The sequence below is a fragment of the Magallana gigas genome, chromosome 1, assembly GCF_963853765.1.
Source record: "Magallana gigas chromosome 1, xbMagGiga1.1, whole genome shotgun sequence".
Classification (NCBI taxonomy): Eukaryota; Metazoa; Mollusca; class Bivalvia; order Ostreida; family Ostreidae; genus Magallana; species Magallana gigas.
Window position 1 is genome coordinate 61,624,640 of NC_088853.1, and position 15,609 is coordinate 61,640,248.

At 37.3% G+C, this 15,609-nt stretch overlaps 1 protein-coding gene across 1 annotated transcript; it reads left to right on the plus strand.

The window, feature by feature from the left end:
• The first annotated feature begins 6,361 nt into the window (after positions 1 to 6,361).
• Positions 6,362 to 7,753, plus strand: LOC117690424 (uncharacterized). The gene has a single exon (XM_034474652.2). It carries the CDS (start codon positions 6,362 to 6,364, stop codon positions 7,751 to 7,753), a length of 1,392 nt encoding a protein of 463 aa, XP_034330543.2.
• The last annotated feature ends 7,856 nt before the right edge of the window (positions 7,754 to 15,609 follow it).

A 15,609-nucleotide genomic window follows, 5' to 3' on the forward strand; every position in this document is an offset into this window, starting at 1 on the left:
TTTTAATAAAAATATGTTTGATTTAATGTCATTATTCACTTAAATCTTGATAACTATCGTCCAACAAGTCTTACAAATTGTGATTATAATTTTTTTTTATTAAATGTATGGAAAAACCTATTGGCCATTGGAGCAGAACTGTCCCAAATTCAGTGTGGTAAGGAAGTCTTAATCAGTTTTAACAGCAAGACTTGACATCTACTCAACGGAAGTTCTGCGTTACTAGGAGGGAGTTGCTAGCTGTTGTAGTATTTACTCGTCACTACCGATACTATCTACTGGGCAGACCTTTCATTTTGCGGACAGACCACAACAGTTCTTTAAAAAAATCTATTTTTAAAGTCCTTATGTAAGGGTATTTCCTTGAATTACCTTAAACCAAGTTGTTGTTGTATTATTCTAAATATAGACAATTTAAAAAAATTAAATTATCTGACAAAAGAAAGTGCAAGACAAAAAGATAAGATGAAATATTTTAAAAATTGTGATAAACATCACTTTCACATTTAATTATACCATCTTTCAGAAATGATGCTTTTGTACATGTACAAAACCTAAACAGCAAAATTATGTACATGTAATGAACAGGATGTGCAATAATCATCACCAGTGCTAATGACTTCAGTAATTAGTGAGCAAAAGTAAAAAAATCAAGTGGTCAACAAAAAGTGAGAAAAAAAAATTTCACTATATTTTCATCCATTTTGAATTGAAAAGAAAAGTAGACTTTCTCTATTTCTAATATCAGTGAAGGTTGGTTTGTACTTGTAGGTGATTATACTTAAAGGTGGATCAAAACAATTGATCATTAATTTAACAAAATATATTAACTATGTTTCGCATTTTAAATTTACTTGAAATAATGGGAACTTTTTTATAGATTTTTCAATGCTAATATTGATTTGTTACTTCCAGTTATTTTTGTCAATTAAAGTATAGAAAGACTTCTTTCGTTTTTACAAAAAGTCTAATACAACCCTTGAAAAATTAATATACAATGACCTTAATTTTTGGTAACAAATAAAACAAATAAGTTTTAGTATCTTAGTATGTTAGTATATAGAATAGCTCTTAAAACTCTATTCACTTGCAATAAGAGGCATTTTTCGGAATGATACAATTATGTCATTAAAAATCATTATTTCTTCTAGCTTTAACCAGCATACAACTGGCTTTCTTCGTAATGTTGTCTCTTGGTCTTGCATGCAGTAGACCCCCATATTTCTTGCTTTAGGCCATCACTTTCTCAACGTCTTTTTGCCCAGGACACTTGTCCCAGGCAAGAAAACCTGCAAACCTCCTTTTTAATTCTTCTTCTTCTGCTACCGTCCATTTCTTCCTCGTAAAACTGGCCTTTTCTTCTTCCTTGTCTCTGTAAGAAAACTTCAATCATTACCATTTGACAAAACAGTGTATAAGAAAAATATATTGATGAAAAACAATTTGCAGACAGTGATTACCAGCAAGAAAATCGTGAGACCAATGGGATTAACAGTCATCTGATAAAGCACATGTGAAATAAATTTGTAAATGTTCAAGTAATACTACCCCCCACCCCCACTCCACACCCAAAAGATTGAAAACATATCAATAAAAGTCCTCCTTTCAAAGATTGTTGACATCTCAAATTATTTATGCTGCTTTTTAAGATGAATAATATGATGGTTGGCTAAATTCATTCAACTAATTAAAAAAAAAAAATATTTTTCTTCAAATTCTTCCAAATTTGTACCAGTCTTGAAAAACAACTACTGTATTAATAAAAAAAAAACTTTTTGGGCCAAATATTTCTCACCATGGATTCATATTACTTACTGACTGGAATTTCTTCCTCTTCATCTTCCAATAGGTTTGGGATGAACACTTCTTCTTCCTGCCTTTCACTCTCATCTCTGTCCAAGAATCTGTCATCATTCTCATCAACAGTGTCATTTGGTTCGTCTGGTTCTTCAATTAATTCTATAATTAAAAAGAATGATTTTATTGCATTTATTAAATAAAAATGTTTGGTCATATCATTTTGAACATCATCCTATTTAAATAAGAGTAAGCAGTAATGAAATAAGAAATATGTTTTATGTATAGTTGGTATTCATTTGAATACATGCATGGGATAATTTTTTTTTATAGTTTTATGAGTAATTTAAATCAATTGCTTAGCATGTATTTATTTTTTAGATCAGCCTGCCTCTTTATTTTTTCTGAAATTAGTAATGGTGCATTCAATTTCTTGCATTACAATATGCGAGTACTTGTATTTTTAATTTAAACTAGTAAAATTAAGTTTGTTCATTTGCAAAGTTTCGTAAAAATACTTCCAACAGTTTTTGTCTGGATTTTTTGTCCCACCTATCTATTTTTAGTACGGATAAGACGTGATACAAGCTGTGAAGAAATTTGTAACATGTTATAATGAAAAAATAAGTAACTGTTTCAGCTTATAAACAGCCCTTGACATTGTAACTGCTGTAAATTTGAAAGTGAATTATCGTTCTTGCACTTGGCTTTTATGTATACAATTGTACCATATTATTACATGTATATATAAACTGCATTTTTAATTTTCGTTTCTTGTTTCAAATTTTTGAAAGGAATCTCCTTTTGGAACGTCGCCATTTTAAAATCCTGTGCCCACGGAAATGCCACATGTAGTCGTTAATTGAAATAAACTATGAACCATTGATTGATGTCATTCCAAGCCTCGGTAGCATTGTCGTGTATTCCTTTTTATCCCTGAAATATTTGACAGACTGTTCACATCTGAAACATATAGACATACCACACAATATAATTAACATTAGATCTTTGATCCGCCTCAAATAGATCGCTACAAAACGATCTAACGAAACCCCTTTCACAGGTCAAATCCTGTGACCTTTTCAGTTCTCCAATCAGCGCATTGGCTACGGAATCTTCGGCTCAGATGAAATTATGAAATTCCCTAAAGGTGTTACGTAGGAATTTAAAATGCCTACGGCCATACCGAAGACACCACAAAAAATATATAGGACTACGAATGTGTGTTGTCTTTGTGGTTTTCCTTTGTAGTAAAAGTAAAAATCAAAGATGGTAATATTCAAATTAAAAAATTTGTTAAACTTAAACTAAAATTGACAGAAGAAAAACAGTCACAAAAGTCACACACAAAAAAGGACACACAGACCGATCTCCCACCCAATGCCGAAGGTGTATGCACAAGATGCTATGCGAAGTGGTGACCTCGGAAAATAAAGTATGTTGAATTAACATTGAGATCATGAGTCGCCATTCTTACATGTAAACAAAGTGCACCACATGAATTTACGGGACTGGTGATGGTGTTTAAAAGGCTATCCGAGGCAAGTGTTAATCAATGTTATTCATAAATATTGTTTTCTTGATTTGATAATTTGAAAAAAAAAAATATTGGATATAATGACTGTGTGCATGAAAACGGACAAACCAAGATTATCTTGTGGGTCACCCTTACCATTCTCAAAAATAAAGTTAAAATAAAAGTGGAATTAATTATTACTTCTTCCAATGTCCTTATACTTGGCAACTTATTGGCCAACCTTTAAAGGTATTTTTTCTTTGAATGGTAATATACAAAAAATAAATGTAGTGAAATTCTACAGCATTTTTTCGTTATTTTCGGTGATTAAAATCGATGCATTATTCTTCAAACATAAATGATTAAGTAAAGATAGCAGGTAGCTATTAATAATAAGTTATTCAAATGTAAACCTCCTAACATTTAACATGTGTATGTGTGCAGCATACTGTAGCTGGTATACTTTCAATTGTTAACTTAACATATGAGAGTAAAAAGTAACACCCTCAACTTTTGCTAGTAACATTCACAGCTGGTAAAAAGTGCATTGATCAAAGGAACAATGTGAAACATCATAATGGTGCCTTTATTTGCTAATCACATACTTCTATGGCTGTCTACACAAACTTCTGAATTAAAACATATTTGTTAAAGTCGCTAGGATTAATAACAACTAGATTAAGAAAGGGTTGGTAATGATTACAAAGGTAATTTAAATCAGGCCACATGCATCATATATGTGCATGTTGAACTAGATGTGCCGAATGACGGAACAGGGTATTATCACTATATGCCCTGGGCCAGCCATTTTATGGCGAGGGCATAAACATTTATTTCTAGTGCACAATGATAAAGTCACCAATACACAACTGTGCATTTTTTTCTTATCAAAACCTGTTTGTACTTGTATGCGTATGTTTGTCAGTCGTTTGATACTGATCATTTTTGAAGCAACAATTGATCAACTAAAACAACACTATTTTTCAATTTGAGCATGAAACAAAGTTAATGGTACCTAATCTTTTCTTTTTTACCTTCTAAAATAAAAATCAAGATGCACAAACATTCCGGCAAGCAATTAAATATTGTGAATAAAACAGACAAAAACCACGTGCGTCTGATGAATCGTAAACACGTTGTAGACCGTCTTGCATTGCAACTCATTCACTGGATTGGAGAATCTGTTTGACGAAAATACTGTCACGTGTTAAATAATGCTACCCATATAAGGTAGTGTACCCGACCTGTTAAACAAAATATGTTTAATATCAAAAGACATTTTATATGATGCCATGAAAATGGGGCTGGCTCTTCAATCTAGGGACCATAAGGGCTCTAAAGTCTTTCTTCCATAGCACTTTACTGACAAATATTTTAATTGTAATATGTTTAAGAAGCAAAAATGTTCATCTTTCACTCATAAAACTATACATTATAAAATTTTTATCATGTGTTACGTAATTTGGGGTTTTAAGGGGCCAGAAGTCCAAAACTTCGATCAATTATAACTAAAAACCGACAAATATTTTGAAAAGCTATATAGAATAAAAGATGCTTAGAATGATGTTGTAAACAATATTCAATCATAAAAGTTTCGTTATCTAGCCCCAGATAGGAGATAAAGGAACGGCTCCTAAAACGTCCTATACCAGATACATGTAGCTGAAAAACGGCAAAGAATTTCTAAGCACTTGTTGAACAAAATATGTTTAATATCAAAAGACCTTTTATATAATGCCAAGAAAAAGGGGTTGGCCCTTCAATTTAGGGGCCCTAAGGGCTCTAAAGTCTTTCTTCCATAGCACTTTACTGAGAAATATTTTGAAAAGTAATATATAATAATAAATGCTTAGAATGATGCGCAATATTCAACCATCGAAATTTTGTCATATGACCCCAATAAGGAGATAAGGGGTCATCCCCTTAAACGGTATTTCCAAAATAGCTCAAAAACGGCAAAGAATTTCTAAACATTTGTTCGTAGCGGTACTGTAAAATTATTTTTAAAAGTTTTTTTTTTTTGAAAGGGGGGGGGGTGAATTAAGATACATAATATGTTTTTGTGTTTAAAATTAGTGAAAATTAGACAAGGAAAACCAGTCGGTAGAAAAAAATGTTTTATATATAAGTTTTCTTACTTGTTCTTTTCTCTAAATTAAATTATCCATTTTTATTAAAATTTGCTAAAAATTAAACGCATACCTGAATGTGAAATATATGGTATTTTCTGTAAACTGTATATAAATGCTGTTATTAACTGTCAAGTCATTTCTGAGAAAAATGAAGAAAAGAATATGGGGATTTTTGCATAATGTTTAGTCCACCCCTCTACCGTAAAGATGTAGAAAGATGTAGTGTCTGGTTTTAAACTCTACTAAAAGGCATTGGAATATAAATTTTGAATATTTCATACCAAGCAAAAAGTTACATTTTCTAATTACAGATTCACCAAACCATTCACAAGTTTTATCGCAATTTCCTTTTATCAGAAGTATTTAACAGGCCATACTTTTTATGTACGAAAAGGCTGATCTTTGTTGAAACTAATTAGTTTGTGTTGGAACTTTGCAAGGTTTACAAGACCAGTACATGGCAAAGGTCCTACCTGGCCCTGCTATTTCAAAATAGTCATTAAAAAAACCATGTTATGTATTGACCTAATCCATTACATGTATGTTATGCAAATTTCAATGACAGCAACTATAATTTCCTTGTCAGACTTGCATAAGATAAGAGGGAAAATTTTAAGCTAGTGATCGCTGTTGTGAGTGACAACAGCATTACATGTAATTTCCCTGATATTCTTCTTAGGTCTGAAAAGTGTTTGTGAGCACTCAATTAGCGGATTGTTTCCTCACTTAACTTTTGTCTACACAGAAGACACATCTGTTATATCTGAATCCGGAATCTATTGTTCTTATCATATTGGTTTTGTATGTAACGTGTAACTGCGCATGAATTTGTAAAATAAAGTAGTTCCTGTGTAGCCATTTTGGTAGTCACACGTGTTTTCCCTGAACCCAACATATTGGCGACGAGGATCGGAGGATGGCGCTTATCATCGGGAAAGTTGGCCCGTTCGACGAGGCAGTCGGGACGTGGGAGTCTTACACGGAAAGGTTAGGACAATACTTCATAGCGAACGACGTACATAACGATTTAAAAGTTCCGTCACTTCTTTCCATAATTGGGCCTCGCCATTATACTCTACTGAAAAATCTGTGCGCGCCAGTTAAACCGGCTGCTATGACATTCGATGAACTCATCAAGAAATTAACAGACCATTTAAGCCCTCGCCCATCGGAAATTGCTGAACGATTTCGTTTTCATAAACGAGAGCAAGGCGCAGGGGAAACTGTTACAGTGTACATAGCGGAGTTACGCCGTTTGGCGATCCATTGCGACTTCGGTGACACACTGGATAAGACATTAAGAGACAGGTTTGTGTGCGGTTTAAAGCAAGAACATATTCAAAAGAAGCTTTTGGCGGAGCCAAAACTAACGCTCGAACGCGCAATCCAGACCGCAGTAGCTATGGAAACAGCAAGTCGTGATGCACTAGAACTCCAAGGAAAACGGGAGACGGTACACAAACTTACGGTAAACAAACCGAGAAATAGCACCTACGGAAAACAGAAAACACACAAAACACCGTTTAAACCTGTGATGCAGGGGAAGTGCTACCGTTGTGGTGGAGATCACAAAGCAAAGACTTGTAAACATCTGAACACTAAATGCAGATATTGTGACAACCCTGGACACTTAGAAAAAGTTTGTTTTAAGAAACAACGTGACAGTAATGGTGGAAAAGTCCATTATGTTGATGAAGAAACAAGTGACGACAGTGACGAGTATGAACATAGCAGTTACCTGCTGCATTTCGGCGTGAACAAAGTATCCGTGGAGCCTATTATGGTGACACCGAGGATCGAGGGTGTGGAAATCCCTATGGAACTGGACACCGGTGCGGCAGTCTCGATCATATCCAAAGCAAACGTTGAAACGTATTTCAAGAAATACAATCTTCACACAAACGCAAAGCTGAAAACATACAGTGGGGAGGAGATCCAACCAGCTGGAAAATTAAAAGTGATGGTTGAACTGAATAATCAGAAGGAAACATTAGACTTACTGGTTTTAAACAATGAAGGACCAACTCTCATGGGGAGGATCTTGTTACAGCAGTTGAAGCTCAACTGGAAAGAAATCAAATTCATCAGATGTGATGAACAGAACGTGAAAGTGAAAGCTATCCTAGACAAACACAAGAAAGTGTTCGAACCAGGCATCGGCAAACTCAAGGACATGAGAGGGAAACTTACTCTACAGGATGGCGCCAGCCCGAAATTTTGCAAAGCGCGTGAAGTTGCGTACTCACTTAGACCACGTGTGGAAGAGGAACTCGACAGGCTACAACAATTTGTGGCGATTACAAGGTGACTCTAAATCCTGCCATGAAGATCGAACAATATCCGTTACCGAAAATAGCAGACATATTTGCATCCTTAGGCGGTGGACAGAAATTTAGCAAGATAGACTTGACCCAAGCTTATCTACAGATGGAAGTTGATGAAGTTTCAAGAAATCTACTCACCATCAACACCCACAAGGGACTATTCTGTTTCAACAGACTTCCGTTTGGGATCGCGTCAGCACCTGCTATCTGGCAAAGAGCAGTGGATCAAGTCCTGACAAACATTCCGAAAACTAAGTGTATTTTGGACGACATGATCATAACAGGATCAACAGATGAGGAACACTTGCAGAACCTCAGTCTTGTGTTACAGAGACTTGAACAGTATGGGTTAAGAGCTAACCTGGACAAGTGTCAATTTTTCAAAGACCAGATTAGCTATTGTGGACACGTGATAGACAAAGCCGGGTTACACAAGTCAAATGAGAAAACAAACGCTGTTGAAAATGCACCGACACCCGAAAATGTGTCCCAATTACGTTCATTCTTGGGCTTGGTTAATTACTACCATAGGTTCCTGCCGAACCTTGCTACAGTAGTTGGACCGCTCAACGAGTTGCTACAGAACAACAAGAAGTGGACATGGACAGCCAAATGTGACGACGCATTTGCAAAAGTGAAAGAACTGATCACATCCGAACAAGTTCTGTGCCATTATAATCCGACATCACCTGTACGGCTAGCTACTGATGCATCACCCTACGGAATAGGGGCTGTACTCTCACACGTCATGGAAGATGGAACCGAACGTCCCATTGCATATGCTTCTCGCTCGTTGACTAAGGCGGAGAAGGCATATTCCCAGATCGATAAGGAAGCTTTGAGTATCTACTGGGGAGTACAGAAATTTCATACTTACCTGTACGGACGTCATTTTACGTTGATCACAGACCACAAACCACTTGTGAGCATTTTTCACCCTGAAAAACAGCTACCTGCAATGACAACTGCTAGATTGCAGCGCTATGCTATATTTTTATCGAGCCACAATTACAGCATAGAATACAGAAATACTGCAAATCATGGAAACGCAGATGGATTATCAAGACTACCCTTGTCTGCACCCAGTACCAGTACAGATGAAGAAACTGATGCTTGTAATGTCTTTTATTCTTCACAGTTTGAAAACTTACCTGTTACTTGTGACACTGTAAGAAAAGAGACACAACGTGATCCATTCTTATCGCAAGTGCTAGACATTGTCTTACAAGGAACTCGTGACTTTCCTCCTGAGAACGACTTCAAAACATACAGGAATAGGAGCAAGGAACTTACTGCTCACAAAAACTGTCTACTTTGGGGAAACAGAGTCGTTATTCCTGCAACACTTCGAAGTGAAATATTGAGAGAACTTCATGAAAGTCACCCAGGAATCGTCAGAACGAAGAGCTTAGCGAGATCTTATGTATGGTGGCCCACTCTTGACAGCGACATTGAAGAAATGTGTCAGCACTGTGTTGATTGTCAACAATACTGACCAAAACCCGAGGCAGCTCCTGTACATCCCTGGGAATGGACTGGTTCTCCGTGGGAGAGGGTTCATGTGGACTTTGCTGGACCATTTAAAGGACAGATGTACTTCATTCTGGTAGACTCGCATTCCAAATGGCCAGAAGTTGTGCGCATGTCTTCAACAATAGCAACTGCGACCATCAACGTCCTTAGAGATATCTTCGCACGTCTCGGACTACCGAAAACATTGGTTTCCGACAATGGACCGCAATTTGTTGCTGATGAATTCAAGACATTTTTGCGACAAAATGGAGTGAAACATGTGACATCATCACCTTATCACCCCAGGACAAATGGACTGGCCGAACGTTTCGTGAGGAGTTTCAAAGCAGCCATGAAGAAACACAGCAAAATAACCTCTAAGGAGATTGACATTTTCCTCATATCATATAGAGTGACTCCACACGCTACCACAGGAGAAACACCTGCGAAATTACTTATGGGGCGAAACCTTAGAACACGCTTGGACCTACTGAAACCTGACACCAGCAATAAAGTGCGACAGAAACAGGACAAAATGAAGCTGTCGAAACACACAGGATCCAACGTGCGCCAATTCACCGTTGGACAATCCGTGATGGTTCGAGACTACAGAGGAAGTGTACCATGGATTCTTGCTACAGTAACGTCTTGTTTAGGACCACTCACATACGAGGTGAAGACCAAGGAGGAAGGAGTGTGGCGTCGGCACGTGGACCAGATGAGAAGAGCTTCAGAAACCTTGACAGAGAAAACTGTACAAGACACATTGCGCCAAAGCTATTCTGAGCCGATGAAAACACCTGCAGTACCGTTTACCTACCCTACCGGTTCACCGGAAGTGTCAGATCGTCCGTCATCGCCGTTGAAAGTGCCGGACACTCCGAAGACAGACCGCTCCGTCGTCAGCAAATCTCCTGTTGAACCGAGGCAAGCTGTGCTACAGACGCCTACCGCGGAACGACGGTATCCAACACGCATTCGCAAACCAACTGAGCGCCTGATTACAGTGATGTGAATTTGTGTTTTTTATTTGTGCTGAGGCATAATAATCCTCATTAAGTTCATTATTGTGAATTCAAAAGTTTGAAATTTTGTAAAATTTAGTTATATGTTACATTCAAGAAATGAACCAAAACATATGTGTATCAGTGGACATTGACATTAAGGGGGGAGGATATGTTATATCTGAATCCGGAATCTATTGTTCTTATCATATTGGTTTTGTATGTAACGTGTAACTGCGCATGAATTTGTAAAATAAAGTAGTTCCTGTGTAGCCATTTTGGTAGTCACACGTGTTTTCCCTGAACCCAACAGCATCCTCCTCTAATTGGCCAAAAATCCTATTTCACCTCAATATTTAGTCTGATAAAATATATTAATTTCAAAATACAAGTATTACAGATAAAGTTTCTAAGTGACTTTATTCATTCTGTTTTATTTCTATTTGTTTAGACTTCCAATTCGGACTCCTCTTCCCCGCAAGTGCACATCACTATAATTTGTCAATGTGTCATCCATACCCAGATAGCATGACTACGTTGGGCCAACGTTGGTAATTGGTTGTACCGTTGGTCGATGGTTGGCGTTGGGCACACAATGTTGGCCCAACGTTGGGCCAACATTATAATACATCTTTCATTGCACATTGATTACTTTGTTGGCATGACAACATTGGGCCAACATACTTAAAACAAGTGACCTCTATTTGTTGGTAATGCGCAGTTGGGCCAACGTTGGGCCAACATCTTCATATGTCATGAATTTCGGCAATGTATTTGTTGGCGTTACAACATCGGACCATTGCTGGGCCAACGTTAGTAAAATATGTATTCTTTTTTGTTGGTAATACGCAGTTGGGCCAACATCTTAATATATCATGAATTTCGGTAAACTGTTTGTTGGCGTTACAACATCGGACCATTGCTGGGCCAACATTAGTAAAATATGTATTCTTTTTTGTTGGTAATACGCAGTTGGGCCAACATCTTATTATATCATGAATTTCGGAAAACTGTGTGTTGGCGTTACAACATTGGGCCATTATTGGGCCAACGTTAGTAAAATATGTATTCTTTTTTTTTTGTAATGCGCAGTTGGGCCAATGTTGGGCCAACATTTTAAATGCCATGAATTTGAAAAACTGTTTGTTATAATAAACAGATATAATAAACACAACCAAAAAGGCAAAATATATATATGCTTGGTATATGTGGTAAAATATGTGATTTGCTCTGTTAAATTTTTATTGCAATTACAAAGAATTTCGAAGGATCTATTTTAATTACAAATACAAATCTTTAATTAATTGAAATGTACGTACGTATATATTAATTGGTTTAAATTTATTTCTCTAAATTTGGAACAAATAACACGACATTTATATAGATCTATCTCAATAATTTAAGCTAAAAAATAATTAATCTATGTTCTTAAAAAAAATCAACTGACAAACGTTGGTTCAATGTTACATTCTAAACAGGACAATAATGTATTTTTTTGTTTAGAGAAATTAAAGTGGAGCATTGTAAATTGTACAGGACTTAACTCTTTAAAAGTGTTGGGCATAGATGTTCGCCATCGTTGCTTAGTTAAGGGATGTAGCCCCTGTACCTATTGTTTATGAATCTGATGATCTGTATGCACACGTATAGCTGAAGCGCCTATTGCATAACGACTCTTAAAGTGTCGAAATTAAGAGGCAGACGGAGCTCCGTCACTGCCCAAGTATCTGGGTCAGTGCTTCTCACAGCATGGGACTGGCCAGTTTCCTTGGAGATCGGTCATCTGATATAACCAGGATGGTCAAAACTGCACTCTTCTGCCACGTTTATCTCGAAAGTGTTGCAACCATTTTGCGTGTTCATCTAGTATATAGTGTTATTTTCTACGAATTACGCTTAAGAAGATTGGGGATACATAAGCCACAAAATGTAAGTACATAATATATCATTATATTAACTTGTGTACGTAAACTACATGCCCTAAATGTTTTATTCGTGCAATTATACTGTTTTGATATGAGAAAATTTGCCATTTAGGTAATGACCTACACTAGCTGCCATTGCATACTTTCTGAATTATAAAATGTATTAATGAAAATGTTGTGTTTATTTCCGGAACTTACTTTTCTGATAACCATTGGTTTTCTCTTTTATACGGTAACTTTCGTTTTTCTGTATGTTTTGGCGCGCAGCCATATTGTGTTCAAGTTGATAAATAATAAACATCGAATAGTACTGGTGTTTGTATTCTTGGACCCACAAACGGACATTACAATTGGCGACGAGGATCGGACAACGTCACAACACAATAACTATGGCTGTCTACGGGAAAATAGAAAATTATGAGTTCGATATGAACTGGGATGAATATATCGAAAGGTTGGAACATTTTTTTACTGCCAACGAAATCGAGGACGCTGATAAAATGAAGTCTATATTGTTAACAGTGTGTGGACAGAAAATGTATGGACTTATTCGTAATTTAACGTCCCCGAACAAGCCAGCAGACAAAACTTACGCAGAGTTGAAAACCTTGATTGCCCAACATTTAAAACCAAAACCTCTGGCTATCGCCGAACGATTCAGATTTTATCAAAGAAACCAGGGGAAACAGGAAACCGTAAGTCAGTACATCGCGGAACTTAGAAAACTCAGTGAATTCTGTGAATTTGGAGAATTTCTGAACCAGGCATTGAGGGATCGTTTAGTGTGTGGCCTTTCATCGGTGGCTACTCAGCGAAAACTACTAGCAGAGGATAAGTTAGATTTAAAGAAGGCTATGGATGTAGCAATTTCAATGGAACTTGCCGAGAATGAAGCTCGTAAATTGAAAGCGGATGTTCAAGATGTTCATGAACCCGAATCCATACACAAAGTGACTGTGAGGAATAAACCATGCTATAGATGCGGGAAGACAAATCACATACCAGATAAGTGTTTTTATAAAAGCAGTAAATGTCACACATGTCATGAAATGGGACATATACAGAAAATGTGTTCAAAAAAGGAAACAGTGGAGCCTAAAAAACAAAAGAAGAAGTCAAAATTGAACTTTGTGTCAGAAAATCCAGAGTCAGATCATTCCGAGGACAACAGTGAGAATGAACACTGGCCAATTTTTTCATTGTCAAGGGAGCAAGGAGGAGCCAAGGAGATAAGGATAGCTGTATCACTGGAAGATGAACAAATAGAAATGGACTTAGATACAGGTGCTTCTGTCTCTGTGATATCTGAACAATTTTATGAGAATAAGCTGAAGAGGAAAGTCAAGTTGCATCCAAGCTCTGCAATTCTGAAGACATATTCAGGTGAGATATTGGAAGTGTTGGGTGAAATAAGTGTGAATGTGAAGTATCAAACACAGACAAAAACATTACCTGTTATCGTGGTTAAAGGAAGGGGGCCAGCCTTGTTCGGAAGAAATTGGCTCCAAAGTATAAAACTGGACTGGCAGTCAATCCATATTGTGATGGCAGATGACTTGAAGAAGTATTCTGTTTTTGACAACAAATTAGGATGCATCAAAGGGATCACAGCAACCTTAAAGGTTAAGGGTGATGTACCACCAAAATTCTTCAAGCCTAGACCCGTACCATTTGCTTTGCGAGACAAGATTGCTGCAGAATTAGACAGACTTCAGCAAACAGGTATCTTGGAGAAAGTTGAATGTTCAGACTGGGCTGCTCCAATAGTTCCAGCAATGAAAGCAGATGGCTCTGTGCGTATATGTGGAGACTTCAAGGTCACAGTAAATCCATACTTGGATATTCCAGAATATCCATTTCCTACAACTGATGAATTGTTCACAAAGCTCAATGGTGGACAAAAATTTTCAAAGCTGGATTTGTCTCAGGCGTATAACCAAATTGTTTTGGACAAAGACTCGAGAAAGTATGTGACTATTAACACACACCAAGGACTCTATCGATACACTCGTTTACCTTTCGGTATCGCATCAGCACCTGCTATTTTTCAGCGAACGATGGATACCATTCTTCAGGGTCTGAACAAGGTCGGATACATACTTGATGATATCCTTGTAACTGGAGCAAATGACTCTGAACACAAGCAGATTTTAGAAGCTACACTCCAACGTCTGGATGATTATGGTGTGAAATTACAGAAATCTAAGTGCCAGTTTATGCAGGACCAAGTGGAATACTTTGCATTTATTGTGAGTAAGGAAGGAATCAAGCCTTCACCAAAGAAGCTAGCAGCAATTAATAACCTGGAGGATCCCAAGTCACGTAAGGAACTTCAGATATGGTTGGGAATAGTGAATTACTATCGAAAATTTGTCCCAAACATGTCAACAATTAGTGGACCACTTACACATTTATTGTCTCAAGATGTTCCATGGAAGTGGACCCCAGAGTGTTCTGAAGCTTGTGCCAAAATAAAAGACTTGCTAGTGTCATCTAAAGTAATGGCTCACTATGACCCCCACAAACCATTGGAGTTAGCTGTTGACGCATCTGGATATGGATTGGGTGCAGTGATATCGCATTCCGATGGATCAAAGGACAATCCTATTGCATACGCTTCCAGAACCTTAACCACTGCAGAAAAGAATTACTCGCAGATAGAAAAAGAAGCCCTTGCTATCATCTTTGGAGTAACCAAATTTCACGCGTATCTATATGGGCGGAAATTTACACTCATTACCGACCATAAACCGCTAACCACTATATTTGGACCCAAGAAAGGCATTCCAGTCTTAACAGCTTCTCGACTGCAGAGGTGGGCGATCCAACTGGCAGCTTACCAGTTTGACATTAAATATCGCACTACAGGAAAACATCAAAACGCAGATACCCTTTCCCGTTTTCCACTTGCAGAGGAGAGAGGGTCAAGGACAGTATTTGATAGAGAAACGGAGTTGATACACAGAATACAGCTACAAAACTTACCTGTGACTGCTGAAAAAGTCGCAGCTGCAACAAAGAATGACATTGTATTGTCTCGTGTGGTGGAATTTACCAAAAGTGGTTGGCCAAGCTCACAACCAGACCCAAACTTGTTGCCATTCTATCGAATACGCAATGAATTAACTATTGAAGATGGATGTTTACTTCGAGGGATCAGAGTGGTTATCCCAGAAAAGTACCGACAAGATTTACTGGCGGAGTTACATGTCTCACATCCAGGAATGGTCAGGATGAAATCATTAGCCAGACTTCATGTATGGTGGCCCGGTTTGGACTTTGATATTGAGACCAAAGTATCTCGGTGTGACTCCTGTAGAGCTCAATTACCCAACTTACCTAAAGCTCCAGCCAATCCGTGGTTATGGCCAAGTGCACCCTGGAAACGAGTACACATTG

Coding starts and splice junctions, on each gene's coding strand:
- LOC117690424 (XM_034474652.2), top strand. CDS start 6,362: ATGGCGCTTATCATCGGGAAAGTTGGCCCGTTCGACGAGGCAGTCGGG.